Source organism: Ascidiella aspersa, chromosome 2 (assembly GCF_963924565.1).
Source record: "Ascidiella aspersa chromosome 2, kaAscAspe10.2, whole genome shotgun sequence".
Classification (NCBI taxonomy): Eukaryota; Metazoa; Chordata; class Ascidiacea; order Phlebobranchia; family Ascidiidae; genus Ascidiella; species Ascidiella aspersa.
In genome coordinates, this window is record NC_139448.1 from 10,184,381 (window position 1) to 10,212,112 (window position 27,732).

Below are 27,732 nucleotides of genomic sequence, written 5' to 3' on the forward strand. Positions count from 1 at the left end.
ATTTGTTTTTTAATTGTTTGAAAACACTTATTTTATGTCTATACTGTCACCTAATCTCAAAGTCAAAACCGCCTGAACTCTATAACCAGTTTATTCGATTTTATTAACAAGTCGATAAATATACATCAATCCATTGGATGTTGGCGCTAAAAAGTGTGAACATGTAGGGTTAATTATGTTTTTGTAATATAAACAATATTAATTTGTTCCAAAATGAAACTAATCTTAGCCTATTTAGTTCTTAAAAGCCAGCATTAGTTGTTCGAATTGTTTAGCTGTTGTTTGTGCATCTTGGCTGTGTTTTTCAGGTTTGTATAGATAAATGCTTCCCTTTGCGTCACTGGAAGCTTGTTGTAAGGTGTAGAATTCAACATTTAGAGGAAAAACTTACTCTTCTTCGTTTCAAGATGACTTCCAGTAATATTTTTTCACCTACTCGCTCAACAATGTTGAAGCAGAAATTTGAAACTAAAAGACAAAAATGTAAGACTTTTCTATAAAGTATAGGCCATTCTGTTTTTTTACTTTTCTATATGCCTCTCAGTTTTATCATGAAAAGTAGACTAGAATAAATCAGAAAATTTTAATTATGCGAGCTGTTACTACACAAATAAAAGTCTGTGAGATGATTAGGAAAAAACACAAAAAATATATATCTCCCCATATTTGTAATTCAACTGAAGCATTTTTTGTCAAACTTCCATAAAATCAATTTAATTTTACCAAAAATGTTTCAGAAGTTAGTTAAAAATATTCCATACTTCTCTTCACAAAAACAGTCTCTATACTTTCTTGAAGTTTTTATTTTATAAACATATGTTAAAAATTTCAAAACTTCACAGGTCCAGCAGATGTGCTTGATGAAATCCTTCATATTGTATTCCCCTTGAAAGCGGGTAACACTGAAAGGTAATATATTGTAATGTTAAAAAAACTGCTTTATTAAATGAAATGTTCAAGAAATAGTTCGGTGTAAAATATACGCTCCCAAAAATATGATAAAACGTATAAAATCATTGTTGTTCATGTTGCTATGTTATTTCCTTCATCACATTTATTTGTTTATTGTGCAACTTCCTGATTGATAAAGGGGACATTTCTGATTGTTTTGCTTTTAAATCTTATATTTTAATCTAAAACAAAAAGCTAAGAAAGCAGTTTAAAAAACATTGTTTATTTACTTAAGTTACTATTAAAATAACTACTGTTTAAGTCTCAATGACGGGCGCATAGGAATAATTTGGTATTAAAACGTCATAATTGCCCTAAAAGATTTTCCAACTTACAGACACAAGCATTTGAGCTTTGCGAATCTGGATAACCACATCTCTACTGCACTTGCTGGTGTTTCGCCGAACAACAGAACTGCTGGGTCATCCGTGGCACATAGTAAGAACTATATTTTGTGCACTGCAGTTTGTTTTTTACTAAGTTGCAGCCCATCTTTTAGCAACCCCTTCATTAAGTTGCGAGCCAACTGCACTGCAGTGAGATTTGAAAAGGTGTAGATTGGAAATTCAAGTTTTACTCTGCCTAGCTGAAGGTTCCTAGTCGATGTTTTTGTTTCACGCTTCATAATGCCTAAAGATGTTCAAATTTCAGTTTCCACCGACATGTTACTTAAAAAAAGAGTATTTTACAACTCTGGAAATTACCATCAGATTTCGTGAAGCAAAAATGTTCTTGTATGTCATTTATATCTGTCACAAGACAAGCAATTTTTAGCTATATTTCATTAACACCTTACTTAATTGCAGGTTCGAAGTCATCTCCAAGCAGTTCAAGCCACAAGGGTGGTTACATGAAAGTTCTCTTTGGTGAAAAGAAGCAGAAGTTTGTGCCACCTCCAGTAGCACCCGACGGTATGTGCCCGCTTGTCTTAACATAAAACACCAATGGATTCGTTGCTGAATTGTCAATTGATTTAAAAACGACAATGTAAACTATTCCATATTGATAACTCATAGCCAAACCTTTTGGCTACTATTATATCTTTGGAAACCAATTTACTTTATTAGATGTGTTCTACAAAGAGTCTCTGAAAGCATGGGATTTCCCCTGGTTTTTGTTTTACTGCAACAGGATATCAACATTTTGAGATGAATTATTACGCTAGTATTTTAGCTAGATTGGACCATTGTTAAATATAAAAGCTTGTAATTCTCAAAAAGCAAATTGTACTACTTAAACATAATAATATAGAAGTATTTTTGTAAAAAGTGATACATTAAATTTTTGTTGATATATTCAGGGTTGCACAGAAATGACTATATTGCCTAGTATACAGTTTAGTCTAAACTGGGGGTTTACGGTCCCCCATGGGTTCATGGGAAAGTATCAAAGTGTTTAGGTAGTTACTTTTAAATAATTTGACTGATAAATTATATTAGCTGGATCTCATTATTCTTGTTGGATTTTAATGATAACTAAGCAATTAAAAGCTTGTTTGGGTTTAGTTTTATTGTTAAACAGTAATTATTACAGGGTTAATTTGAAAAATTATTTTTTTAAATTTGCGGGGTCTTTCAAAATTTTGAAAGCAAATGAGCCTGTCCGGTAAAAAGGTTTTTAGGAACCACTAGCTTACTCATTCGCTGTTGCTTAGTAATGACACATACTAAAGCAAGCGTGTTGCAATTCACTGATACAAGTTTCTAAATACAGCATCGACCAATGATGGGCGACTTGGTGCAAGTTCTGATGTGGGACTGCAAAGCCACCCTCTTGACACAGTTCCAGGGGACAACTTGGCTGTTATTGGAAACACAAACTTTCAGTCTGTTAAGGCATCTCACTGTGTCTATAAAGGTTTGTCGAGCCAGGCAATATTTTAATTGGACGGTTAGGTGGGGCCGCATGGCTAAATACTATCAAACCCAAGCTTTTCTGAGAATTTATGAAAGGTTGATCTGTTAAATGGTTTTGTAAGAGCTTCTAAACTTTAGCAACCTGGCTAAAATAAATAAATGAGTTGTGTATGTCTGTACTTTTTGTCACTCGGTTTGCTTCAGGATAAATATTTTTTCCCATGAGTTGTTAATCTTTGTTGCATTCACTTTTTTTTCTCAGAGTCATTTTATGTCTTTAATTATTCTAACAAAAAAATGTTGTTAATATTTTTATTGTCTGAAATTCAGTTGCAAAAGCTTATTGCGAAAAAAGAAGAGGTTTAAATGTAAAAAAAGCCTTAATTGTACAAAAAAATGTATATTGCCATAAATATTCGTCTCACATCCATGTTCTTTCCATTAAAGGCAAGTGGATGTACGAGGTACAGATCGGAACGTCGGGCCTCATGCAACTTGGCTGGTGCACGTCCACCTGTAAATTCAACAGGGAAGAGGGCATCGGAGATACCAAGCAGTCTTATGCATTCGATGGATACAGGGAAGCTAAGTGGACTGCAAGGTCCAACACCAAATATGGACAGGTGATAATATCACTTTTGTGGTATGTGTCTTAACTGCTTTCTGTATCTTTCTCTTCAATTTGAACTCAAGTTTCAAGAGTTTCCACAAAGTCTTTAACCCTTTAAATGTTTTTTGAGTTGGTAATTAAGTGTTTAAAAAAACTACTGTTTTTCCAATAGTCTTTGAATAGCCTTTTTGTTACTGTGTTGAATTAGGCAGTTATCCTTTTTTAATTATATCTAAAACATGTCGAGTGATCCAATTTTAAAACCTATAAATTTATTATTATTAAATGAAAACCTATAAATTTTATTAAATGTCTTTTAATTTATTTCTTAATTTCTGGGAAACCTGCATAAAAATAATGAAAACATGTGTTTTTCTTTCTGCTGTATTATAAGGCAAATAAAAAACTTTTTAGATAAGTTACAAATAAATTCTTCGCGCTAATATGTCTACATTGTTTAAAGCTACCTGGTTATTCTTGTAGCGTTTTGCCTATGTACACATTTTTTCCGCTTTCTAGGGTTGCCGAAGGGTATAGTGTTGCAAAAAGCATATCGGGTTAAGCGCTTTCGTTGTGGCTGTTGCTTTTGTCAATGGAAATCGCCTGGCTTTTTGCACTGTAACACGCTCAGGAGTGTAATATGCTAACGATTATAATTACTCATTAAAGGCCCAGCCTCTGTTATTTCAACTGTTTACTTAGTGGAGCAAATATTAGGAAAATTAGACTGCTCAAATATTGCCTTTTAACTTCATCACTGAATATGAATTTGCAGCATCATGGCGGCAGCTTTCAGTTTGGTTAAATTTAAATTACTGACAAACTTGCTGCCTTTTTCACCTTTGATGTAAGCAAGTTTTTTTTATTAACAGTATGTTTTTTTTAACTTCAGGCATGGGAGGCTGATGATGTCATAACATGTTTGCTGGACCTTGACAACCGCACCAATTCATTTCTTCTGTGAGTTTTTACTTGCTAAATGTGTTTGAAAGTAACCTAATTACTTTATAACTTTATCTTTTGAAGCCCTTTCGCTTTTAAAAGCTTAGCTAGCTTCATCTCTAAAATTTCCAAAACACTAAATATAGGTGTATAAATGTGTAATAATGCAGTTGTACAACACAGACTAGTGGGCCACTAAATCATCTAATACAGCATTGTGGAATTAGTCTAATAATCTCTGGTCCTTGAGGCAAATGTTTGTTACCCCATGGGACTTGTGACACTTATTTTCGCCTCGTGACAGGTGTTGAGTGTGTAGTGTGTAGTGTGTGTCACAGTTTATCTGTTTGCTTGTGGTGTAGAGTAGAACCTTCCGTTTTTAGGTTTTTAAATTCCATGTTTTGTTTTTTTCCAAAAAAGGGAATTACAATTGGCGTTCCTGATAAATCTGTGCTGTCTAAATATTTTGGTGATGACACCGATTATTGAATTTGGCATTACATATTAATTCAATTAATTCGTTTCTTATTGCAGTAAAAAAATACCATCTTCATAAAATTGGATATTAAACCTAATTCTGTTTTTTCCATCTACATGAAGTTACTTATTTTTTTAATTTGTTGCAAAAGTAAAACTCTAGGAACTTAAAAAAAATATTTTTTATTCATTTGCAGACACAAAAACCCACCCATTTTATTTGTCCATTCATTTTAGGTAAACCACGTTTTAAACATTCTGGTGTTTAAAAAAGACAGGTATTGGCCCAAGGTGATAAAAAATTACCAAAATCTCGTGGACTCATTTGCCCACGCATGCGCCAAGGTTGTTATTTCACCTAGTGATTAAGCGGTGTCGAGCCGTTAATAGCGCCGCATAGCTCAGTCCGCCGAGCGCCCTGCATTTTTCAAACGCGCCCAGTGACGTCATAATGCAGTCGTCGCTGAACGCTTACGTCACGCCAAACCTTTTCCTTCAAACCCAAGGTGCGAAAGACAACATTTAGCAAAAATCTAATCGTTTTACGTGCAAAGCTCGCAATAAATGGTTCAATTTTATAATAAAATGATAAATGAAAGATTAATTTTATGATAAAATGTTAAATTGCCTCAATGACTTCCATACCAGTCCATTCAAGTCATTGTTCAAAAGACTTAAGTCAAGTCAAGTCATTTAACCACAACGAAAGTCATTTAAAAACAGTGACTTAAGTGAACTTAGTCATGGATTTTACTCTTTACAACACGGCTTTCAAGCGAGCCTCATTACAGGTCAAAAACAACTCTGACTTATTTGTAATTTGTCGCACAGCAACGGCCAGGATCTGGGATTGGCCTTCGAGAACATTCCGACCGGCCCTGGCATCGCCTACTTTCCTGGCCTGAGTCTGGCCTTCAAGGAAATCGCCTTCTGCAATTTCGGCCTGAAGCCCATGAAGTATCCAGTGCCCGGATATCGGCCTATGCAGGTAAAACACTCGATTTGATCTGTACATTTTTACAAAGCACCCAGTTTATGGCCAACTCCTAATAAAGGTGGAAAATATCAGGTTTATTAATTTAAATAAGCAAAAAAAAATGTGTAAAATAAGCAAAAAAAAATGTGTATCGACACCCAGTTAACGACTAAAGAGTAGACCTAATGGTAAAAATGCGTTACCGAAAATAAACCACTTAAAGGTATGTAAATGTGTAAATGTTTGCATACCTTACCAAGTATAAGGAAATAAATCCATGCAGGTTATATTTTTGCCTAATGGCTAAAATTGCTAAATCTCGCGTAAAACTTGCCTACTATACACGGTACACGACAAACCATGTTCATAAGTAAACCAGTAAAAAAATCCAATCCCCACGTGTTTAAAGTAATTTGACATTAAACGGGTGCTGTACATCGTAGAACTGAACTCATTGTCGCATTTAAAAAGTAACCGCAAAATGCAGAATTTGACACTGTTTCAATCCGTGTTGCGCGACCGGTTGTATCAAATACATATAAAAACTAAAAACAAAGACGAAAAATCAATTTAAATCCAAACCCGGGTCGATCAAATGTCGTCTGGCGTTGCGATAACACTTCACAAACAGCGAACCAGTGCAGTTGCTGCAATTAGCTGCCCCTCTGCTCTATATGGAAGTTACGTAACCCATGTTAAAGCACACGTCAAACTGGGTCTTTAGGGAGTGCCGTAATTTCGTGCGGCCTATACATTCGCCGCACTGCTTTATTGTGAATGTGTTATGATTAAACGGTCATTGGCGAAATCTGGAATCGCGTAACAACCGAAATTTGTTTTGCAAGTTATTGTACATGTGAGAAATGTGGTTTACTACATTCGCCGCACTGCTTTATCGTGAATGCATTGAAACGGTCATTGGCGAAATTCTAGGATCGCGTATCAACCGAAATTTGTTTTGCAAGTTATTGCAGACTTGAGAAAATTGATTTAAATGAGGGTTGGGTTCGAAGTTTGCAAATCGAACGCGCGTATTCTACTGCACTTGCGCTGCTTTCGAAGTTATTAATAGCCATGCCGTTTCCTGCCTTTGGTGATCTTTACATCCATTCTACGTTGCCTTTTGCCAACCGATAAAACCAGGCTAAAAATCCCTATTACAAAGTAACAAGTTCTATTACGTTGCTTAACTAATGCAGTTGTATTCATTGTATGAAAGTTACACTTACAGCTTACTATTTGCACATCGCGTTAAAAACCACTCAGTGTTTTTCAGTTTGCAGCTGTTTATGGTTAATTTGACAGCGTAGTGAAGGTTTAAGATTGCGATACCTTTTGCTACAAATGTAGGGTTTCCAATTTGGATTAATTAAACTAGGGTTGTTCGATAATATTAGATCGGAAACCGATACCCGACGCCAGCGTTTCTCAACCGGTGCGCCATGGAAGGCTGCTAGGTGCGCAGCGAGCGAGGAAAAAGTATGTCGAAATAATCCAAGATCATTCGGAATAAGACTTTAATGGACAAAAACAAAATAACGTTTTAGTCTCAAAGGCTGGGAGTCCCTTTGAAGATAGGCAACTATAAAACCCATATAATAAAAAAATGCAGCCAATTTAAGAGAAATATCGGTACATCTTAAAAATGTCGCGCTTGCTTCGCTCGTAAGGTGCGCCGCCACGTTTTCATACGTCTCAAGGTGCGCCCCCAATTAAAAAAGGTTAAGAAACACTGCCCTACGCTAAGTCGTATAGTATCGGTATTCATCCCATACAGGAGTCCGTTACCGTAATAAAATAGGAATTGTAGCCAAGTTTGTTATCCAACGCAGCGAATTTGCCCTGAATGGTAAATTAGTTAAAAAAGTAGGTTAACTACTAATTATTTTTTTCGGCCTCATAACCTGAAAAAATTACTTTAAACGTTTAATTTAATTCAATGGCGCCGTCATCTGAACATGGTACTTTTATTTTATGAAGTAATACAGGATCTCTCTAATTAAAACCCAGATTTTGCAAAAATATTAAAACTTTCGCATTACTTGTCCTATAATCGAGTATATCTAGCGTTTGTTGTATTCGAAACCGTTCATCCTTATAATATATAAACATATGAAGTATATGAGTTTTCGTTCGTTTAAACTTTAAAGCAACATTGTACATTTTCCAATAAGTGACATTGTCAGTTCCTGTAAAAAACGAAACTATTCCGGCCAAGGCAACAGTCAAATGTCCAACACTTCCCCTACTACCCTTTCCAAGCATGAACTTTGCAGTACGAAATCCCGGCAGCTGACAGAGTTAATTAAGACTTGAATTTTTTGCCGCAGGACCCGCCGAGCGACGCTGCAGAAGCCGAATACATGGTCAAGTGCCTCACCACGCTGCACCAGCTCAAACGCACCCGGCCTGTGAGTAAACAGCTGATAAAATAGTGAAATGACGACAGCTTTTATAGGCGGCGTTTACGGCTGTATTTAGTGACGCATTTGACATCGAGCAGTCAGACTTATTATTATTTTTCGGCCGGTTTTCTAGCTGTTTGTCTGAATGACGGTTATGTCATTTCAGTTAAGGAATATTAAAGGTACTTTATTTATATATTTTGTGTTCTAATTATTTTGTTTATTTGTGAAACATTATATTCTAATTTCAAACAGATTTTTTTTCCGAAGACCTAGGTTAAAAAACCTTGAAGTTAAAAATAAAATACGATTCACGTGTTCGAATGACAGTTTTGATTAAATTGATGGTCAAACCTAAAAACTCGACCAAACTGAAAAAAATGATGACAAACACCAAAAAACTGGTCCTTTTAAGCTATTTTCGTCTTAATCGTGGCTAATCATAACCAAGCCGATTGCTGTAAATTGCCGTGACTTCAAAGGGCGCCTTGCCCGGAGGCTTACACTTCAGCTTTGGCCTTGGTGAGTTTAAAACAATCCCGTCCCAGTGACACAAGGCGCCAACTGTTTGATCAAAGTGACACATTTAATTTAAACCCGGCCTTGTTTAAAATACTGGGTGTACAGCCGTTTCATTTATATTTAAAAATGTAAGTTTGAAAAGATTGTTTTTTGAATTTTTTAAATAAAACCGGCTTTGTTTAAAATACTGGGTGTACAACCGTTTCATTTATATTTAAAAATGTAAGTTTGAAAAGATTGTTTTTTGAATTTTTTAAATAAAACCAGCTTTGTTTAAAATACTGGGTGTACAACCGTTTCATTTATATTTAAAAATGTAAGTTTGAAAAGATTGTTTTTTGAATTTTTATTTTGAGAAGTTTAGCAGGGTAATATTTAATTGTTGAGACTCCTGTGACCTTTTTTGCGACATTGACAAGTTAAGAATCTAGTGATTAATAAAAAAAAACGACTTAACACTTCTCTAAATAATCAAATATTCTCAAAGTTTGTGGTCTAGTTTTTAATTTGCATAAATGTGGAATCCATATCACCTCTAAGTCCTAAAAGGCCATATCCTATCTGTAAATTAGATCGATCAGGGTTTTTTACGCGGTAGAAATAATATTGCGGAGGAGTGATAAATTAGAACACAGACATTCGAATAAGAAAAATGAACTCTATGCTTTGTATGGGCTTTATATTCTTACTACGCCGTTCTAACTGTTTTAATTGTGGAATATTTGCAAAAACACCTTTTAACAAGTCAAGTTTATAAGTTAAGCGACAACCAGCATTTGCTGCTTAACAGTGTTGTTGCCAAGCGACGTGAAATTTTCACGTTTTTAAACCACAACAAATAGAACCTTTGTGTTTCAGGACCTGTACGTCCAGCTGGATGCGGTCACCAGACAAGTAATTATGGCCTGTATTACGCAAATCGTCGGACCTCTCATGGTAAGTTCAAGCATAGGCTACGTTCATAATACCAAATTCAAGTGTCAATGAGCGGCAACCTAAGTGCGTTAGGGTATCTTGAAATTCGAACATCAACAGTAAAACAAACGGCAAAATTACGTCACAATCGACGCAAATGCATTTTAACCAGTTCAAACTGGCATCGTAAAAAGTGCAGCAAAGTCTCACAAGTTTACGAGCAACGTCGCAACAAACCACATAATGACGTCATAAAGTGAAAGTTGACGTTAAAATCACACAAAGAGCAGATTTTATGTGAATTTTGACCGCACCCATCCTGCGTCATTTTTAAAACTATACCTCCGTGTCAAAAATATGTCGAAAGCGCGTATTAATATGACGTTTCTCATGACATACATACAACGTGCGGACACGTGACCAACAAAAGAACGTCAGATTTGATGTGAATTTTAAACGCGCCAATCCTGCGTCATTTTTAAAACTACCTTCACGCCCAAAATGCTTCAAATACGTATATTAATTACATTTCTCACAACATACAAAACAACATCGGTCGTGCACCTATGACGTCACAATGCCGTGTGCCCTTTTTTGCGCTACGAGACGTTATTGGCTGACGGGCTGCTAGTTTACATTTGAAGCGAGGAAATCGAACGTGTGACGCTACCGTGACCCAAAGTAACCCCGACGACTATTAGCTGGTGTTTACTTTCAAATAATCCGTGATCGTGGTGGTATATTCGTAGGCGACCAGTAATGTTGAACGTTTGCGCCTCTAGAAATGTATTAGGGTAAGCGATAAGGAAAAGCAATACAGCAACAGTATATTTGTTAAATATAATAAAATGACGGGAATATTCATTTATAACTACTATCGATTAAAACGCGTTTTTTATTCTCGTTTTCTTAAGCTTTTGTACGTTTCGAAAAAAATCGGTTAAAAAAAACGATGCAAAAACGGCGTCGCGATAATTGACAACACTTATTCTCATTTATGGCGTGTTTGTCATGATGGTTGTTTTGATTGACAGATATTTGACATATTTTGTCTACCAAGGAACATTGTGACCGTTTTACCTTGAATGCTTTTTTCAATGGAAGCAACTGTAGGCATAATGGTTGGACGTTAGCCTAAGACGCAGAAAAACTACCATGGCCCATACAGTATTGTTCGAATCGCATTTGCAACTTTAAAAATAATTTGAAAAATGGTTATAAATATGCGGCCCATGTTTTCCCGAAATGGAAGCAACAAAAAACGAATGTCAAGTGCTAGATCGTCTAAAGTTTCAAACAATGGCTCTCAACCTTTTATCAGTCGTTGTCTCTTACCATGGATTCTAAACAACTTTTGGCCTCCTGAAAAATAACGTCACAGATTGTCACATTTTTTTAATTTTAACCAGCAAATATTTAAAATATTACATTCTTGTGGCCCCCAAGAACTGGTCAGCTCCCCTAGGCGGCGAGGGCCACCGTTGGCAAGCTCTGTTCTAAACAATGTAAAAAAATCTGTTTAAAACACGTTATACGAATGTCGTGACTCGTTAAAACTGTCGTAGGTATTTTTTTAAATTAATTTTAATTACGTCTTTTGTGACTTGTCCGTTTTCATCGATCTAACCATCTTCCACTTCCTCGTTTGCAGAAATCGCACTACAACGTCGAGTCCTTCTTTCTCCCCTTTCTCATCTCATTGCGCGAGACTGGAGACTCGCCGAACGCACCCAGCCGTGAACTGCACGTCATGCTCTGCTGCTTGTGGCAATATGCCGAGGTGAGTAGGTCACGTGTTAGTTCGTCGCCCGCGGAAGGATGATTGGCAGCTGGACAGATTTAATTGGTCAAAAACGTTATATTTTTTGTTATAATACAATTATTGCGACCTGAAACTTTCTCAATATAAGGTGGTAGCTTTATTCACCAAGTTTTACTTACAAATCGTAATTTGAATATTGTTTTTTTTTTTATTTAAAAATAAGATAGATTTAAATCATTCCAAATGACCTAAGGTTCACGTTACCACTCTTAACTGAGTAGTGCTCCGTTAGCTAAAATATTAACCCGCTTATTCTTCTAAAATGTTACACGATTGTCCTTCTTTCTTCAAAATTTTACTCGATTATTCTTTAAAAAACCTCAACCGATTATTATTATTTCTCCAATAAATCTCACTTGATTTTTTCTCCTATTCAAAAAAATGTTTCCCTCGACTATTCCTGCGAAGAACCAGATTCATTTTTCTTTACAAAAAAATCTCGCCCTTATCATTCCTGAAAATATATCACTTCCTCACGTTAACTCCTCACAAAAAATCGCCCGATTTCTCGTTCAAACATTCCTACACAATTTTGTATCTTTTTCCAAACAAACTCACTCGATTATTCCACAAAGAATCACAATGAAGTTTCCCCCAAAATCCTATTCTTACTAAAAATTTACCACGTAATTCTTTACAAAAAAGGTTATTATTTCATAAAAATCACTTAATCTGCTTTTCGAACAACCTTAAACAATTGTGTTTCTTTTTTCAAACAAAATCATTGTATTTATTCCTCTTACTCGATTGTTCTCATTTTGTTCCTCCAGGCCCGCGAGGCGCGAGACTGCATCAACCTCGTCTTCGGCAGCGTCCTCAGAAGATACCGCTCCGCTCCCGTCCACGTGGACTTCCGGGAGCAGACCCGCATCCTCTCTTTCCTCCTGGCGCTCTTCCAGCACAAACAGACCAGGAGAAACCTGGCCTTGCACTGCTCATATCCTTCATTTGTCCACTTTTAGTTGTGTTGCTTGTATTAGTCCAATGTAGCTTGGCTATTTTTTACAGTTCTCTAATATTTTAATTTTATAAACGGCATAATTGAGTTGTTTAACTGTTTTTGGGTTGCGAAGTTAAGTTTTCTGGAAATTTTGGCAGTTTTAAGTTGTGATAGTGTTAAGGCAGGTATTTTTGTTAAATGTAACAACCTTATTTTTTATTTTTTTTTTTTATATATAATTAACTACTGAATTTATTTTTTTAAACAGCAAGATTTTATATTTTGTATAATATTTGCAGGTCCAAACCAATAAAAGCTTGACGTATTTACCAAACTTTAATCCACTTCAGAAAATAACAATGCCCGTTTTAACTTTCCTTAACCTTAATGTTGAATGGTGGCAGCACGTTTGACAGGAACTCAGAGATTCCAGCTTTGTTTCACATCAAGCAAGCCTCGAAGCACAGAGAGGCCGGACTCAGCCAACTTATACCAATGGTGTGGGGCAAGGTAGGTAAAAAAATCGACTTGTTTTTAAATTCACGTGGCTTTCAATTAAATTCTAAAAATTTTCGCCTTTTTAACTGCGATTACCGTTTTTAAAACCCAAAGAGACTTAACCAGACTTAAACTAACTGTGGGACCATGCAAAATAGATAAAATAAAAAGATTTTTTTGTAAATGGTTTGGCCAATATTTTGAATAACTGTTAAATCATATTTTTTAAAAACAACTCCTAAATTCGATTTTAGATTTTATTTCGCCGCTATGCTTTTTTACCGAATTAGGCCGACATAATTTTAATAAAGCGTTCGTGTTTAATAGGCGTTGTATTTGCATTCCACATGCTGCTGTTTCTTTAAGCAGTTTGCCCAAACAAATCATTCCCTAATACCTCGCTTTGCTTGTAATTGCAGGATCGTGACCCGAAAGCCACCTACGAGCGAGGCTACGAAAAACTCAAGGACAAAATGGACGGTACGTGTTTTTTAAGAAATGATTTTGATTTTTGTCTCCGAATTCTTTTTATCTGTTAAACCCAGTTTTACTATAGTCGAATTGTTGACAATTTCTAACAGGGTGTCTAATCCTATTTTTGGCCTTTTTTTCACCACCTTTTTAACTCGTTGTTAGCATTCTAAATTTCGTCCTAATTTTGTTTTTTAAACGCTTTTTTTTAAGTTTTATAGTCGTTTTGTCACATTTTAACTCGTTATACCAGTGATTCTCAACCGCGGCTCTCAGAGCCGCATGCGGCTCTCAACTGTACATTTTGCGGCTCTCTAACCGAGTGAAAAATTAGTTAGAAGTAGCAGAATTGCAACAAAGTAAGTAAGAGAAATCAAGAATTAATGAATTGTATCAGCAAGGATCCCGAGTGCGAAGTACTAATGTTACCGGGTACTTCCATCCGGCTCTTTAAAATAATTTTGTGATTGTTACGTTACAATATATTTAGTCCTGATCGACAAGCTATGGCAAACAGTGTTAATTAGTTAGCCTGGCTAGCGTAATGTATATTTGATGTTTTCCTGTTGCTTTCTTAATATTTTTTAATTATATGCCTACTGTTGTTTTTTATGCGGCTCCTTGCAAACATTAGGTTTGAAATGCGGCTCTTGCTCTAAAAAAGGTTGAGAATCACTGCGTTATACCCTTTCTATCTTTCGATCTAATTTGACAACTTATTTTATACTTCTTGTTTTAGCCGTGAAACAGCTGCAACGCGAGATCATGACGCTAATGGTGCTGGACGGACAAATATCAGTGAGTAAAAATCTTTATTTGGCACCTGCTGGCAAACAAAATAATCCTGTACAAGAAACTAGATTCATACAAAAGAGTAATGTTACGTAACAATACCGAGGCAATAATTTCGATTGTTAGTGTCGCAAAATAAACTTCGATTTGTAATATAGAATATGTTTTACAGTAAGATTACTACACCTTTAGCAATATTTTTTGTAATTTACTAATTTTATTTCTTTGCAGGGAATGATCAGCGGCGCTTTCGTCAAGTATTTCCGCAAGTACCTCGAAAACGTGGTCTCAAGCCACCGGGTGAGTGCAATTGTATGTGTTTTGTTGACTTTTACCGAAAAAAGAAAAAAACAAAGAGTAAAGCTTAGTCGACCCCCTTTGTATTCACCTTGCCACTCACTTTATGGCCAAATGACCAAAAAGTGGCCCGGCCAGGTTATCTAGCCCATTTTTGTCGTTTTCCGTGGCCAATGGAAAAGTTATTTTCACATATCATTTTCAATTTATCACTTATAAAAAAACCTCCGCACGGTCATCTGCGTTTGTTTATCTCGACCGTGTCGCTCCTTATTGACGCCGGGCTTCCGTATTGTTACGTCATAGTCGGAGCACACGATGGTGACGCCGCCCATCGTGCTCCACTCGTTCATGCAGCGACTGGTCGACGTCATCAGAGCCCAGTGGGACTCGTCGGAGCCGTGCAAACCTTCCTACGTCAGCTCGTACGGTGAGAGATCATTGACCGCGTTGTTGTTCGTCCTTCAATGTTTGAACAGACTTAAGTTAGAGAAGGAATTCAACTGAGCCGTGGCAAAGAAAAATAAACGACACGTGTAAATAAACCCCCCTTTTGAGCTTAATGTTTAACCGTATTACATACAATTATTTTTAAAAATTAGGTACTAAACGATGAAACCTGTTATTTACAAGACGTTTTTATTTTGAAGTCAATAATAAGCTTTTACCGCCGCAATGTGTAAACGAATTGTGGTTCAAAGGATTGGCCAAGGAGGCCTAAATGACTGAACAAGTCAGTAAACGGTCTGAGCCAAGCCGTCTGACAACCTGTCTCACTAGGGATTAGGAAAACGTTTTAAACTTTTTGTTGTGTTGTTTGTTAAGGCTAATAGTTTTTTATTTGGAAAACGTTTGTAAATGTTAGTATCCCCCCCCCCCAAAAAAAAATCACAGGTATAAGGCAGGATTCTTTTCTGTAAGGTTCCACAGGGGCTCAACTTAATCAAATAGAATTCACCGAGATTGTACAATACATAGTTGGACAGAGAATTCAACGGAGCCGTGGCAACGTAAAAAAAAACAAAAAAAAAACGATTAGTTAAAATGGAACCTTTCTTTTATGGCTATTATAATTAACTGCTTTGATAACACCGAAAGCGTTGTGTGAACTTTGACTTCATGCAAAATGCAATTTCTGCCAAATTATCTAGTTAATGCAATATTCAGCTTTGCAAATATGGCCATTATATATGATAAGTAAGTGACACCTATTCAACTTTTAAAACAACATAAACGCAATGCATGCCTTTTGCGCTCAGTGCGAACTTTTTTACAAGAATCGGTGCAGCCATTCGGGTTTCGAGATAACAAAGTGCTAATCTTTTTAGGCGCCCAATTCGCAAAGGTTAAACGAAACGTTTTACCTTATAAAGAAGCCTATCACTAAGCACGACTTTTGCCGCTATAATCGATAATGCATTTTAATCTCGTTTGGCCAGCAGTGTCAGGGCTACGTTGACCAGTAATCCCCATATGCTTGCTTCTGTGTGTTGGCTTTCTGGAAAAGAATTAGAATTATCCATCGTTTGAAAGCAGCCTTTAACAAAACCTCCGTGCTGTCAGAATGATTGTTTCCCATATGTAAAAATAAAAAAAATTTGGTTGTGTTTGTCCATTCTTACACGTTTTCGCATGTTGTTTAAATACAGTGTCAAAAGTTGTGATCATAACTTTGTTATACTAATAACAGAAAAGAATTTTGAAAATTAGTATTGGAGGACAGTAACACAACAACTTTTGAGTGCTGTGACTCTGTGAGAAAAAATATACTATACGTTTAAGTCAGAATATGTCTTTTGTCTTGTGTCAAGAGTTCTTAACAGCGACCGTAAGTCAAACAGTCCCGGGGTCGTAAATGTTTAATTTTTGTTGGAAAAGTTTCAAACAATTCTAAGTTATTCGTTTTTTTAAACATTCAAAGGTATTTATTTTATTGCATGCTTGCAGAACCTTTTTGTATTGTATCTAATTGTCTGCTTAGATGCAATTTCAAGTTACAGAGTAACTGTTTAACCAGTTCAAAATCACCGTTTAACAAAACACTGTTTTAAGTTGAAAATGCGTGAGGACTAAAGTGGAAATTTCTACCTAAAATATATTTACATCCATTTTGCAGCAGCGACTGCATTAGCCAACGTTCACGGGTGGACATTTTAACAATATTTAAAGGGCGAACGACTGACAGGCACTATGCGCATGTTCACTTAGTAATAGCGGTTAGCCGTTTATGTGCCGCTTTTGCATAACAAGTATAACCTTATTTCAGAGGGCTACATCCCGACCGAGTCGTTTTACACCGACACCATCGACTACTTCGATCTTCAGAGAGTCGGCGGCCTCAAGTCTCACCTGCTCAGCGAACACAAAGGTACTTTACTCGCACCTGGCCCTTACGATTCAGTTTATATCATTTCCGGCAGCAAAGAATATGCTCTTTTGAGAAGAGCATGCTTTCTGCTTTCTGTTTTTTTTGTTTGAAGTTATTCTTCACTAACAAATTAGAATTCAATCAATTTTGACCTTACAATATTTAATATTAACACATTCTACTGTATATTCATTTATTTCTCTAATGTTCGAATTACCTATTTGTAATCTAAGCAGCGACTTCTTAAGCAAACCGCATTTGGTGTAAATTATTTCGTCAACTTTGCAAATCCCTACCTTTTATTATTCCGGATGAATATAAAACTTAAAGAACGAACCTAAATTTGCCAACAGCTTTAGTCGTTGTGGTTGTTTAGTATTTACCCTTTTTTATTAAATATTTACGACAGAATTTGCGTGCATTGCTTGCGTCAAACTGCATCAGACAGTGTTGTAATAACTTTAGTTAATTAAGTCACTGTTTTTAATTTACTCGATTTGACTCAAGTATTTTTGACAAAATGATTGGAATTGTATTCACTTGGACTTGAATCAGTCAGAGAAATAACTTAGATTTCTCTTGGGTTTAGAAAAAATGTTTTTCGTAATTTTTTTACCCCATTTTTTTAGCGTAAAAAAATTGCTTGCTATTTGTTTCGTATTTGGTGTTTGCTGTGCTTATTTGGAATAGAATGAATATAACAACTTTAGTAGTTTATTTTTGATACAAATGACTCGTCTTGGAATTGACTTGCTATTTAGTAAAAAGGACTCGGAATTGGACTTTTAAAATGACTTGTTTTCAACACTGGCATCAGACCACCACACACTAGTTAATCGTGCCAGGTTTACGTCCCACATTTCTAAATACTACTAATTTTAATCAACTCTCTATTAATCCTCGTAGACGAACTGGCGAAAGAGGGCGTGTCTGTGGCGAGGGGGCGTGGCGGCCGGCGGGCGACCAATGAGGACAACCCGTGGAGTGAGCACAGCGCCATCTTGCAGCTGTTTGAGGAAGATGCTGCCGGACCTTCGCTTTCAACTCTCGCAAGAGCCGACGACGGTAGGGGGAACTTTTAAAGGGACAAACCAAATATTTGATGACTTAGGATTGCTTTTGGGTTCGCGCGTGGCTCCCTTTTTTCACACAACTTTTGAAAAGTTTGTTTTATTTGTTTCCTGTATGCATTTCAGGATAAATGCTGTTGAACATAAACTATATAAGAATACAAAGGCCGCTGCACTGAATATTGTTTTTTTTTTTCTTCTAAAGACGAAATAGTATGGATGAAAATTGAAGTCGTTGAATATTTAAGCAGCCTAATGCCGTGTTTATTTTTACGGTGCGTTTTTACCTTTTATACGATATTTGCAATGCAACTAGGATATAAAATAGCTATGGGGCTAGGATTTTCTAGAGTTTCAATTTTTTTTACCCTTGTCTTTGTAACGATTTTGCTCGCATAAAGTGCACGTTTTATTCTATTACGATTTATAAACGTTTTTTAAGGTGTCATTTTTAAGGTCTTGACCCATCGATTATTTCATGATTTTCAGATGCACTTTGTAACCTCGGACGAGTTCAAGTTCATTGTTTTTATATTGAACCTTTTTTAGACGCATATTTGTTATATTTAGGCGTTACAACTTTTAACATTTGAGCCCTGTGTCGACGCGTTTATTATATTCAACCGTCTCAACTCAAGTCTTTTAAAATTTAGGCCATTAGAAGGCGTTTTTTTTTTCTTTAAAAATTTGGGCCGATTTCAGACTCATTGTCTTCACTCATTTGAGCAGTTTTCTGGCGCATTTTATACTAGACCATTCCCAAACGCTTTTTTACGCTCATAATTTAACACCACCTCCGCGTTTCCATCCAGACGCCGACCTGGACAGCTTCAACCCCGTCTTGCGTCTGGCCCGAGCTCTCCTCAACCAGAGCAACAAGATGACCGGGAGAGATCGAAGCATAACCGTTAGTCGGAAGCGATCGTCGAGCGACGACGGCGACAGCGGAGAGAAGTTGCCCACCAAGGCACACTTGCTTGAGCTTACCGACGGATGCCTGCTGCTCTACACCAACGTCATGCACCAGCACATGGATAAGGTGTGATTTTTTACGTTGTTAACATATACGGTGTGAAGTTTGTGGGGTGGTTAATATGGGAAATTTTTTATACCAGAACAACATGATTTTTGCTTAGGCTGGATCGATGTTTTTTTACGGTTTAAAACCAATTAAAAAGTTATGTGATGCCATTTTTTGAACAAAAACGAACTACATTACGTGCATATTATGATTTAATAATGCAAAGCCAAAGATAGTGAGTATGTCACTTGCTATTTCTCAGTGTTCGTCAACCTTTTTTGCCGCGACATAAATACAAAGCGCAATGTGTAATTTTTTTACGTTTTGAATTGATTCTGCGTGTGAAATCTGTGTTGGGCTGTTAATAGGAAAAAAACTCATACCAGGGAATTGTGGTTTTGCAGTCTGGCAACCCATTAGAATAGAGTTAAGGTATAACTAATAATAACACACATTCGCATGTATTTTACAGTTATCACTACGGTAATTATTTTCCAGTAAGGTAATTTCTTTTTTTTTTTTTACAAATTTAGTGGCCAAAAGTTGTGTATGTGATAAAAATATAGAATCGATGCCTTGAACATTCTATCCGAGTTTGATTTTTATATTATTGGAGCAATTCTGTTGAGCCCGAGACTTTTTTGTTTTGTTTTTTTAAACAAGATTTCTGTAATCACCTTATCTCTTCCCCGTGTCTTAAAAAAAGACATGGATGTTCTTAAATTATATTGCTGTTTTTAGATCCACACAACGCGTACGAAGATTGTGGAATACGCCACCGCACTGAACGAAATCGAAATTAAGTTGAAGAAATGCGCCGGGCCCAAAGTAAGTGTTTGAGTGTAGCTGGGTATAATTTGTATCGATTGACTTACAAATATAATATGCTTGTGCTGTTTTTCATTTTGCTTATGTTGCTAAAGCTTTTTTATTTCCAAGTAAATCACGTTTCTAAAACAAAAGTTTTGTTTTAAATGTTCTTATCAAAGTAACAATTTATTTTTAAAAGCACACCAAAAGTTTAACAAAATATTAACATCTTTGCCATGAATTTACCTTTAGTTTGACGACGTCCGTACAAGCCTCACGCAATCACACAACGTCCTCCTATGTCATATGACCGAACTTTGTCGTTCTATTGCTTGGCTTAAAGCCTCTGTCTACGCCCCGGTAAGTAAAACCACATACAGTAGTGATATACCACCAGAAAACCGTTGATAACTTATTCTAGTACCCCGGTGTAATGCGAATTAGCCTAGTACCGTGTTTCTCAGCCTTTTATTGCTAGCGGCACCCCTCAGAAATATTAAATAGATTGCGGCACCCCTACACGATTTTACCGTGGGTAATTCACTAGAATGTCACAATATCGGAACTGGAAGAACACACATCATCTCTACACAACGTAGGAAGTTATAATTGGATTTATTTTACACTAATCTTACACAAAAAGTTGTAAGAGTTTTTGCACCCTTGAGCATTGGAACTGGCACCCAAGGGTTGAGAACCACTGGCCTATTTCATACCCCAGTAAAGCTAAGACTGACTAGCAACTATATACGACTTCGTTCTAGAGCAGTTGTTCCCGACCTATTTCACAAACAAATGATTTATCAGGTTACCTCTATCATTTAAAATAGTACCATAACAAAAATTTTGAAAAAGTATGCTTTAATAGATAAGTAATAGTGAACTAGTAATTCATATTTATATAAAGTTTAATTGAATACATTAAATTTCTGAACATATTAGGTTACATTCAACAACTGTATACTAGCATATAGATTTTTATTCTCTTTACTATAAACTTGCCCCTGCACACTTTTTTACGGCATTGATGTTTGCAACTAATACCTGTTTTAGGGTTAAAACTTACCTGTAGGCTATTCCTTTAAAACTAGGTGTCCCTTTTTTTAAAAAGACAACAAAAATTTGGCAATGTAGAGATTAACTCTATTTTATCAGCAGATAAACCAGCAATTAGGTATCGCATATAAAGTCTAGCTTTAGGCTTGAGAAATTACGTTATCCCTAAATGTAGCGCAATGAATACGACGCCCATGGGAATATACCGCATATCTGTCGATAAAGCGTGTTATATTTGTCTGACAGGAGTCGCAGAACAACCTGTGGTGGCTGCTGCAGCTCTGCATTCGAACCGCGCACCGGGCCGCAGAGAAGGGAGCCCTGTTCACATTCATGCCCGAGTTTTACCTGACTGCCGGAACGAGGTATTAAACAAATGTTTGTATCCTCTTTTGCGCTTGCTTTTAACGATAAAATCAGTTCTAAAAACAACTTTTTGAGGAAATATTGAATACACCGAAAACGTTAAAGAATTCCCTCTAAATTATCAATAAGTCACCCCTTGTAGTTTCCAAGCGTGTAGTAGACGGACCATAATATAGAACATTACTAAAATACTACTATTAGTATTATTTTTATTGTTTATATTCGAATTTGGGCCTGTTGCAACACTGCCAGTTGTTGATTTTTTGTCCATATCGTAAAGTCAAACAAGAACCACAAAGGTTTAAAACGATTTTAAATAACATTTTTTGAAAAATGTTAAGCGAACTAATGATGCCGTTTTGGCGTAGCTATATAGTAATCTGTTTTTTTTTTTTATCTTAAATAACGCGGTATGACTAGCCGGTGCCATTTGTCATGTGGCCATCCCAGTGAAAACGTGCGACGTTTATTGTGTGTGTATAAAACTGTATATGATTCAAACTAATGTTAAGGTAATATACGATCTGTCATCGAGGCCTGTATCAAACGTTACTACTACTATATAGCGTAGTAGTGATTCTTAAATATGTTCTGTGGTTTTCTTTTAAAGTTACTTTGCGAGAGTGAAAACTACAGCAACAAACCTGGATTTTCTTCTGGCAATATTTTTTGTTAAATTTACCGAAGTTTCGATAACCTATACAGGAAATCTTCATCAAGTCATTACATTTAACACAAAATATTGACGGAAGAACAGTTTTACAATTGATACAATGCCTGGCAGCAACAGTATATATATTATGTATTACGTTTCGCTCGCTTTCTGCAATATTCCAATCCTTCGCCCCATTCAGGTTGTACAAGTGTTTGCGCGAGTACTTCGCTCCATCACAGCCCTTCGAGAAGCTTCCAAACCACGACACGACCTTGAGGTCATTCATCAAGTTCCTCAGCACTTTTCACTGTGACTCGCGAGTGATCAGCAACGGTTAGTTGGAATGTCTGATACCTTGTATTTCATTGCAAAACCGAGCCCTTAATTTTGCGCAAAAAGTATAGCTGCCAACACTATAGTCAAATAACGATTATCAATAATAATAATAATAATATTAAAACGTGCAATCCTAATTTTTTAGGTTTATGAAGCAAACTCTTGTTTTTTACTCCGGAAAGGTTAACTACTATTGCAAATTTTATTTAACGAGAAATATATCTTTTAGGGTAGAAAACGAAAAGTTGAATCATAAAAATGCTCAATTTAATTGGCAATAGGGCCACCGTACGGATTGTACTGTTCGGCCGTGAAAAAAAAGTTGTTTGACGACTTTGGTGAATGACTCCACAAGTTATCATACAGTTTTGGCGACAAATGAATAAAATTAATTACGACATTTCGCGTTCGACTTCAACCCAACGTGGTTTTCTGAAAGTATATTTTGCTAAATTTGGTTTATTCACAAATTTTGTGAACAAAACAGTTTGCCTTCATTGTTGTTAGTTTTTTGGTATACGAATTTCTTTAGTTATTCCAACAAATTTATGTAAACGGGCATGAAACTTTTTTTTAACTTATTTGGGTTTATTACTATAATGAAATGTTTATAATATCACAGAGGAGTATTGGCAATCCTTGTGCTTTAAAATTTAACTGACTTAACTAAACTGTTTCTATTTTATTGTAGTTTGAATAACACATGTTGGCATTATGCGAAATCATTCAGGGAAAATGGTCATACCCTGGTTGTTTATTTCAGATGTGAAAACGATGCTTGCCAACACGATCACAACCTTCATCACCTACCCGTGGCAACTCAAAGCGCTTGAGACGATGCCCATCGAAGAGTAAGTACAGCACTTCTGTTCATATTTACAACTTAACAGCCTTGAACTCTTGCTACATTATGAAATTGAACAATGTTTTTTTTTCTGTCAGCGTGCCACACAGTCCGTATAGTGTTTCTATATCTGGAAATGAGATAAATTTATACTCCTGTATTAACATATTAGGAGGTCAAATTGTGATGCTACGTTTTTCACGGTTATACCTATATGAAACTTCATAATCACGCCTAAAATTCCACACAGTCCGTAGTGTTTCTCTATTGGACCACTTTATGTTCGTGAATTAACACATGAAGAGGTCAAATTGTGATTACGACAAGATTTCACGGTTATGCCTACAAAACTTCATAATCACGCCTGAAATTGTTTAATGTGTTTCTGATGAATGCCACACAGCACGTAGTGTTTCTCTATCTGGAAATTGGTTTACTTTATATTCGTGTATTAACTCATAAATATGTCAAATTGTGTTTACCACGAGATTTCACGGCTTTTCCTACGAAACTACATCATCACGCCTAAAAATTGTAAAGTGTGTAGTATATATATTTCACTTTCGTGCCTTATCCGCTTTCCTGCGCTATATAACAAGCCGAGGTCATACTGAATATTTGGAGCCTTAGATTGCGGACTACTACACCGCTCCTTAAACGGTTTATAATTACGAAGTGATCGCCTTCGCACAGTATTTAGTTGAGTGCGATAGAACTACGTCGCGGCTACCAGATCAAAATGCCCAAGCACCACCATTGCTTAAACTTTAACCTTCTGTTTATTTGGTCTCTGCAGCCTGCGATCGTTCGTTCGCAACATGCTCTACGCCTACGACGAAGACAAGCCATGGACTAGTGTCGGTCACCGCATACTAGCCACCTTGTGGAGGGTAAGTCACTTTCTAATACACTAAAAAGCTACTTCTATACTTCTGAAGAAACGCACAATGTCCGTGTTGATGATAGGCTCTTTTCCGTTCGTCCAATTCCTTGGGAATCATAAGGCTATTATGATAGTGAATTCATATTAATAAGATTTATAATTTTCACAGGGCAGCGGATTTGCGATGAGATACGATCACCCACCTTACGTGTCAAAAGTTAAGAAGCTACTTAACAGAGAACACGGTAAGATTTGAATGATGTTTTAAAATTTGTTCTTACACATTTTTTCGAATTAAATTTGAATACTTTACCTGAATATTATACCACCATGCGTTGGTTTTGAAAACCGTTTCTCTGATAAACAAAAGTTTTACGCAGAAGCGGTCATTTCTTTGTAAAATGATAACCCGAAATACCAAGACGCGACCACCGTGTTTAAAATTGGCAGGATCTGCCAATACGTTTGTTTTCTTGTCCCAGACAGGGATGACCAACCTTTTAGCAGAAAGGGCCGCATTGCCACTTTAGAAATTTCGATGGGCCGCAAAACCTATTAAATTTAAGGGGTGACGTCATAAGGTACGTTATATCGTGACGTCATAAAACAACTTAACTTATAAACACCCGCTCTTTGAGAGTGAACTCGTCTGCAAATATGCAAGTAAATCCCGGCCTTATGGCGAAAAAAAAATTGAAAAGAGTTTGAAGGATTTTGAAATGCGACATTAGGCTCGATTATAGTCTCACAAAAAATATAAGATTGGACCTACATCAAATACTGCGCGTTCTACACGTTTTGATGATAGTCGAAACAATTGTTTTAAATAAAGGATACTGAAAGTGAGAATAAGTGGTGGGCCGCACATGAACATCAGGCGTGCCGCGGATTGGACATCCCTGTCCTAGACTGTTTGAACGCACTGCCAGCTTTTGTGGCTATAACGCACACAAACATTTTTTGCGGTAAAAATGAAAAAAATATCAACCCAGTGTGTGGCTTACAAACCGCTTGAAAACTTCATTATTTTCAAACAAGTGTAATTTGTTTCGTGCAACCCCGATTTAAAAAGCGCTGTCTTATTTCACCAAAATCACAGTATTGCTTTACCGTTATCTGTGAGCGTAGAATTGTAATTGCCTTTTGGCCATTTGGACTAGGATAACAGCTTTGAATTAATGTGTTTTCTTGCCTTTCCCGCGAATAATTTATATTGAGAGGCAGGCAACTGAACGATCAGTACACATGTAAAAACTGTGATCTTGCCGTACTGCCGATAATTATGCCGACTGCTAAATTTCTTTTCCGAAACCACCCGGTATGTCATTGGAAGGCAACTGATTTCAGTTAACTTTCCTTAATTTCCCGAATGTCAGCGTATAATTTTCCAAAATATCGTTTTACTACAGACCCTTACGTACCGAGCAAGCTGTTGGATTGCGTGCGCGAGTTACTTCTGTCTGAACCCACTTTGGCAGGCAAGTTTGTGCACAGCATTCTTGAGCATCTCAATTGGAGCTTCTCCGAGTTCATTGGTCAGCTGCAAGAGGCGAGTATCCGAGTAGTGCAAGGCGACGGAACTCTTCTTTTATTTAGACTTTTTTGCCTTAGAAATCGAAAGCGATCGATTCATTGTTGTCCTGTTAATCGGCTGCTACTATGTTTTAAAAATTGGTAGGTTACACGGTGTAAAACAAAAAAACGACAATATTTAGTGTTTTTCAGTACCTTACAGTGCTTCTTATATTTACCTGGCGCAAAAAACACAGAACTACCTACCGTCTCTCTCCTAGTGTGACCCTGTTAAACAAAGTGTTTAAACAATTATATCTTACAAATTTATAAATCTTTCCAATAAATTGACTCACTACAACTAAAAAATCTAAAGGAGAAATGCCAAAGCATCTTGAGTTTCAGTCTATTTAAACTTCTTTCTAAAATATTACGCTTTTTGAACGCTTGCTACGGCTAAAACTCTGGTATCAAATCAGCACCGATCATATCATTATATCATCTATAGGTTCTAGCAGTGTTGTTCTAACAAGTCATTTTTAAATAACTTAAGTCCAACTGAAGTTTTGTTGAATAAATAACATGTCAAGTCCCAGTTCGAGTCATCAGTTGCGCAAGTTGCGCAAGTCCCAGTCAAGTCATAATTAGAGCATGTCAACTTCAAGTCACGTCCTGTGACAAAAAGTAAAACTATTAGAATTTTTTAACTAGTACGATTAGGAACAACAACTGAACTAAAAAATAAGACAAACGCAACATTTAGCAAGCGATTTGTTTTATGTGCAGCCATTTGGATAAATAGCTCAATTTTATAAAAAAAATGCTTAATAAAAACACTTTTTATCAACCTAAGTCATTTGTCCAAAAGACTGTAGTCAAGTCAAGTCAAGTCATTTGTCCGAAAGACTTAAGTCAAGTCAAGTCATTTGAAAACAGCGACTTAAATGCACTTAAGTCAAGTCATTACAACACTGGGTTCTAGGGTTTTGGCTGCCAATTTAACAATTTTAAAATACTAATTCTTCTAACAGGTTCATCAACAAAATGTGCGCGGCTGGGACAACGCCAGCGGTCTCCTAGCCTCCCTGGACGCCCAAGCTCTCCGTCAGCTAAGAATCGTCGATATGCTCTTCGAGCTCTCCGTCTCCCTCATGCGGGTGCTCGAGCTGACCCTGGCCGTGGCGCCCGACGTTTTTCTGGACTGGGACGCGCACGACAACGCCGAGATACTGCTCACCGGGCTAGTACAGGTCGCTCTTTAGGCTGACAGACTTTGTGCACTTAGATTACTTCTCATGAAAATTTACAAAAAAACTCTCTTGGATACAGTATGCAGTATGCACGGATCTGTAATGTAGCTCGATAAAGAATTGCAAAGTCAAAAAGGTCGAGTAGATCGGCAACATCTTGATTAAGACATCTTACTGAAGAGCCAAGCCGTTGTTTTGGTTTAAAAATAGAAAAATGCGACCCGCGTCGAAGTCCTGTTTATCGTTATGTTGCCATTCAGTGTGAGTAACTTTTTTATTTTTTTTAACCAAAACACTGATTTTGGCTTCTCCAATTTACCCTTGCAAGTATATATGTGTAGTTCCACCTGAAAATTGGGGGAATTACCTGTGGGTGGTTAAAGTTAAAAGAGCATTATTTGCTTCTGGCGTCCAATTTTAATTGTTTCGATTTTTAATGGCGCGTGCTTTACTCCTTAAAGGGTTTCTAATTTCATTTTCAATCTAATTTTGGATTTACCGAAAATGTTACATTGTCTGATGTCGTTTTTTCATTTTTTTAGACTTGAGTTTAGTTCTTTTCATTGCGGATTCTGTGATTCTAATTCTAATCTGATTTGATAAAAAGTAATGCTCTGCTTTTAATTGTAATCTAATTAACAAAACTGAAAAATTAGTAAACTTTGTGTTTATTTTAGCGTTATATCAATGGTAAACCAGTACTTTAATTGCAGTGCGTCAACCAGATCTTGAACCGAGTGACGAGTAAGGACAGTCTCTTCGACAAAGTTGTCACAGGAAAACAGCCAGGTGCGTATTAACGCAAATAATAATGGACCAGAACTGACGGAAGACCTTTTTATAGGGTTTCTATATAGTCTAATCGCTCCGTGCCTCGATGGGTTAGCCACACAGACTTTCCACCGTTTTTCGCAGTTTGACTTATGTTACATTTCTTTCTTTTCAAAACTAAATTTACCTTTGTGTTATTCTCGGCCTACTTTTTTATGCTGTCCAACGCATCATGTCGGCACCCCCTAAGTTTTCAAAAGTACCCGACTACCGCTTTTTGCTCTGCTTATTGACCCTTTTCCAACCTCGAGTGGTA

The 27,732-nt window shown here is 36.6% G+C and overlaps 1 protein-coding gene across 1 annotated transcript in view; it reads left to right on the top strand.

Moving 5' to 3' along the window:
• The first annotated feature begins 319 nt into the window (after positions 1–319).
• The window catches only part of LOC146163547 (E3 ubiquitin-protein ligase RNF123-like), a 59,109-nt gene continuing 31,696 nt past the window's right edge, over positions 320–27,732 (top strand). Inside the window, exons 1-30 of the mRNA XM_083383084.1 lie at positions 320–483; positions 843–896; positions 1,273–1,389; positions 1,758–1,862; positions 2,665–2,808; positions 3,255–3,430; positions 4,310–4,377; positions 5,668–5,824; positions 8,143–8,223; positions 9,598–9,675; positions 11,306–11,434; positions 12,247–12,413; positions 12,824–12,926; positions 13,334–13,394; positions 14,125–14,183; positions 14,409–14,477; positions 14,781–14,904; positions 16,741–16,842; positions 17,749–17,907; positions 18,725–18,951; positions 19,675–19,761; positions 19,996–20,103; positions 21,046–21,164; positions 22,020–22,153; positions 22,920–23,007; positions 23,797–23,890; positions 24,053–24,128; positions 25,293–25,432; positions 26,427–26,645; positions 27,359–27,434. Coding sequence (XP_083239210.1) covers positions 408–483; positions 843–896; positions 1,273–1,389; positions 1,758–1,862; positions 2,665–2,808; positions 3,255–3,430; positions 4,310–4,377; positions 5,668–5,824; positions 8,143–8,223; positions 9,598–9,675; positions 11,306–11,434; positions 12,247–12,413; positions 12,824–12,926; positions 13,334–13,394; positions 14,125–14,183; positions 14,409–14,477; positions 14,781–14,904; positions 16,741–16,842; positions 17,749–17,907; positions 18,725–18,951; positions 19,675–19,761; positions 19,996–20,103; positions 21,046–21,164; positions 22,020–22,153; positions 22,920–23,007; positions 23,797–23,890; positions 24,053–24,128; positions 25,293–25,432; positions 26,427–26,645; positions 27,359–27,434 — 3,397 coding nt within the window. The 5' untranslated portion in view covers positions 320–407. The remainder of the gene's footprint in view (positions 484–842; positions 897–1,272; positions 1,390–1,757; positions 1,863–2,664; positions 2,809–3,254; positions 3,431–4,309; positions 4,378–5,667; positions 5,825–8,142; positions 8,224–9,597; positions 9,676–11,305; positions 11,435–12,246; positions 12,414–12,823; positions 12,927–13,333; positions 13,395–14,124; positions 14,184–14,408; positions 14,478–14,780; positions 14,905–16,740; positions 16,843–17,748; positions 17,908–18,724; positions 18,952–19,674; positions 19,762–19,995; positions 20,104–21,045; positions 21,165–22,019; positions 22,154–22,919; positions 23,008–23,796; positions 23,891–24,052; positions 24,129–25,292; positions 25,433–26,426; positions 26,646–27,358; positions 27,435–27,732) is intronic.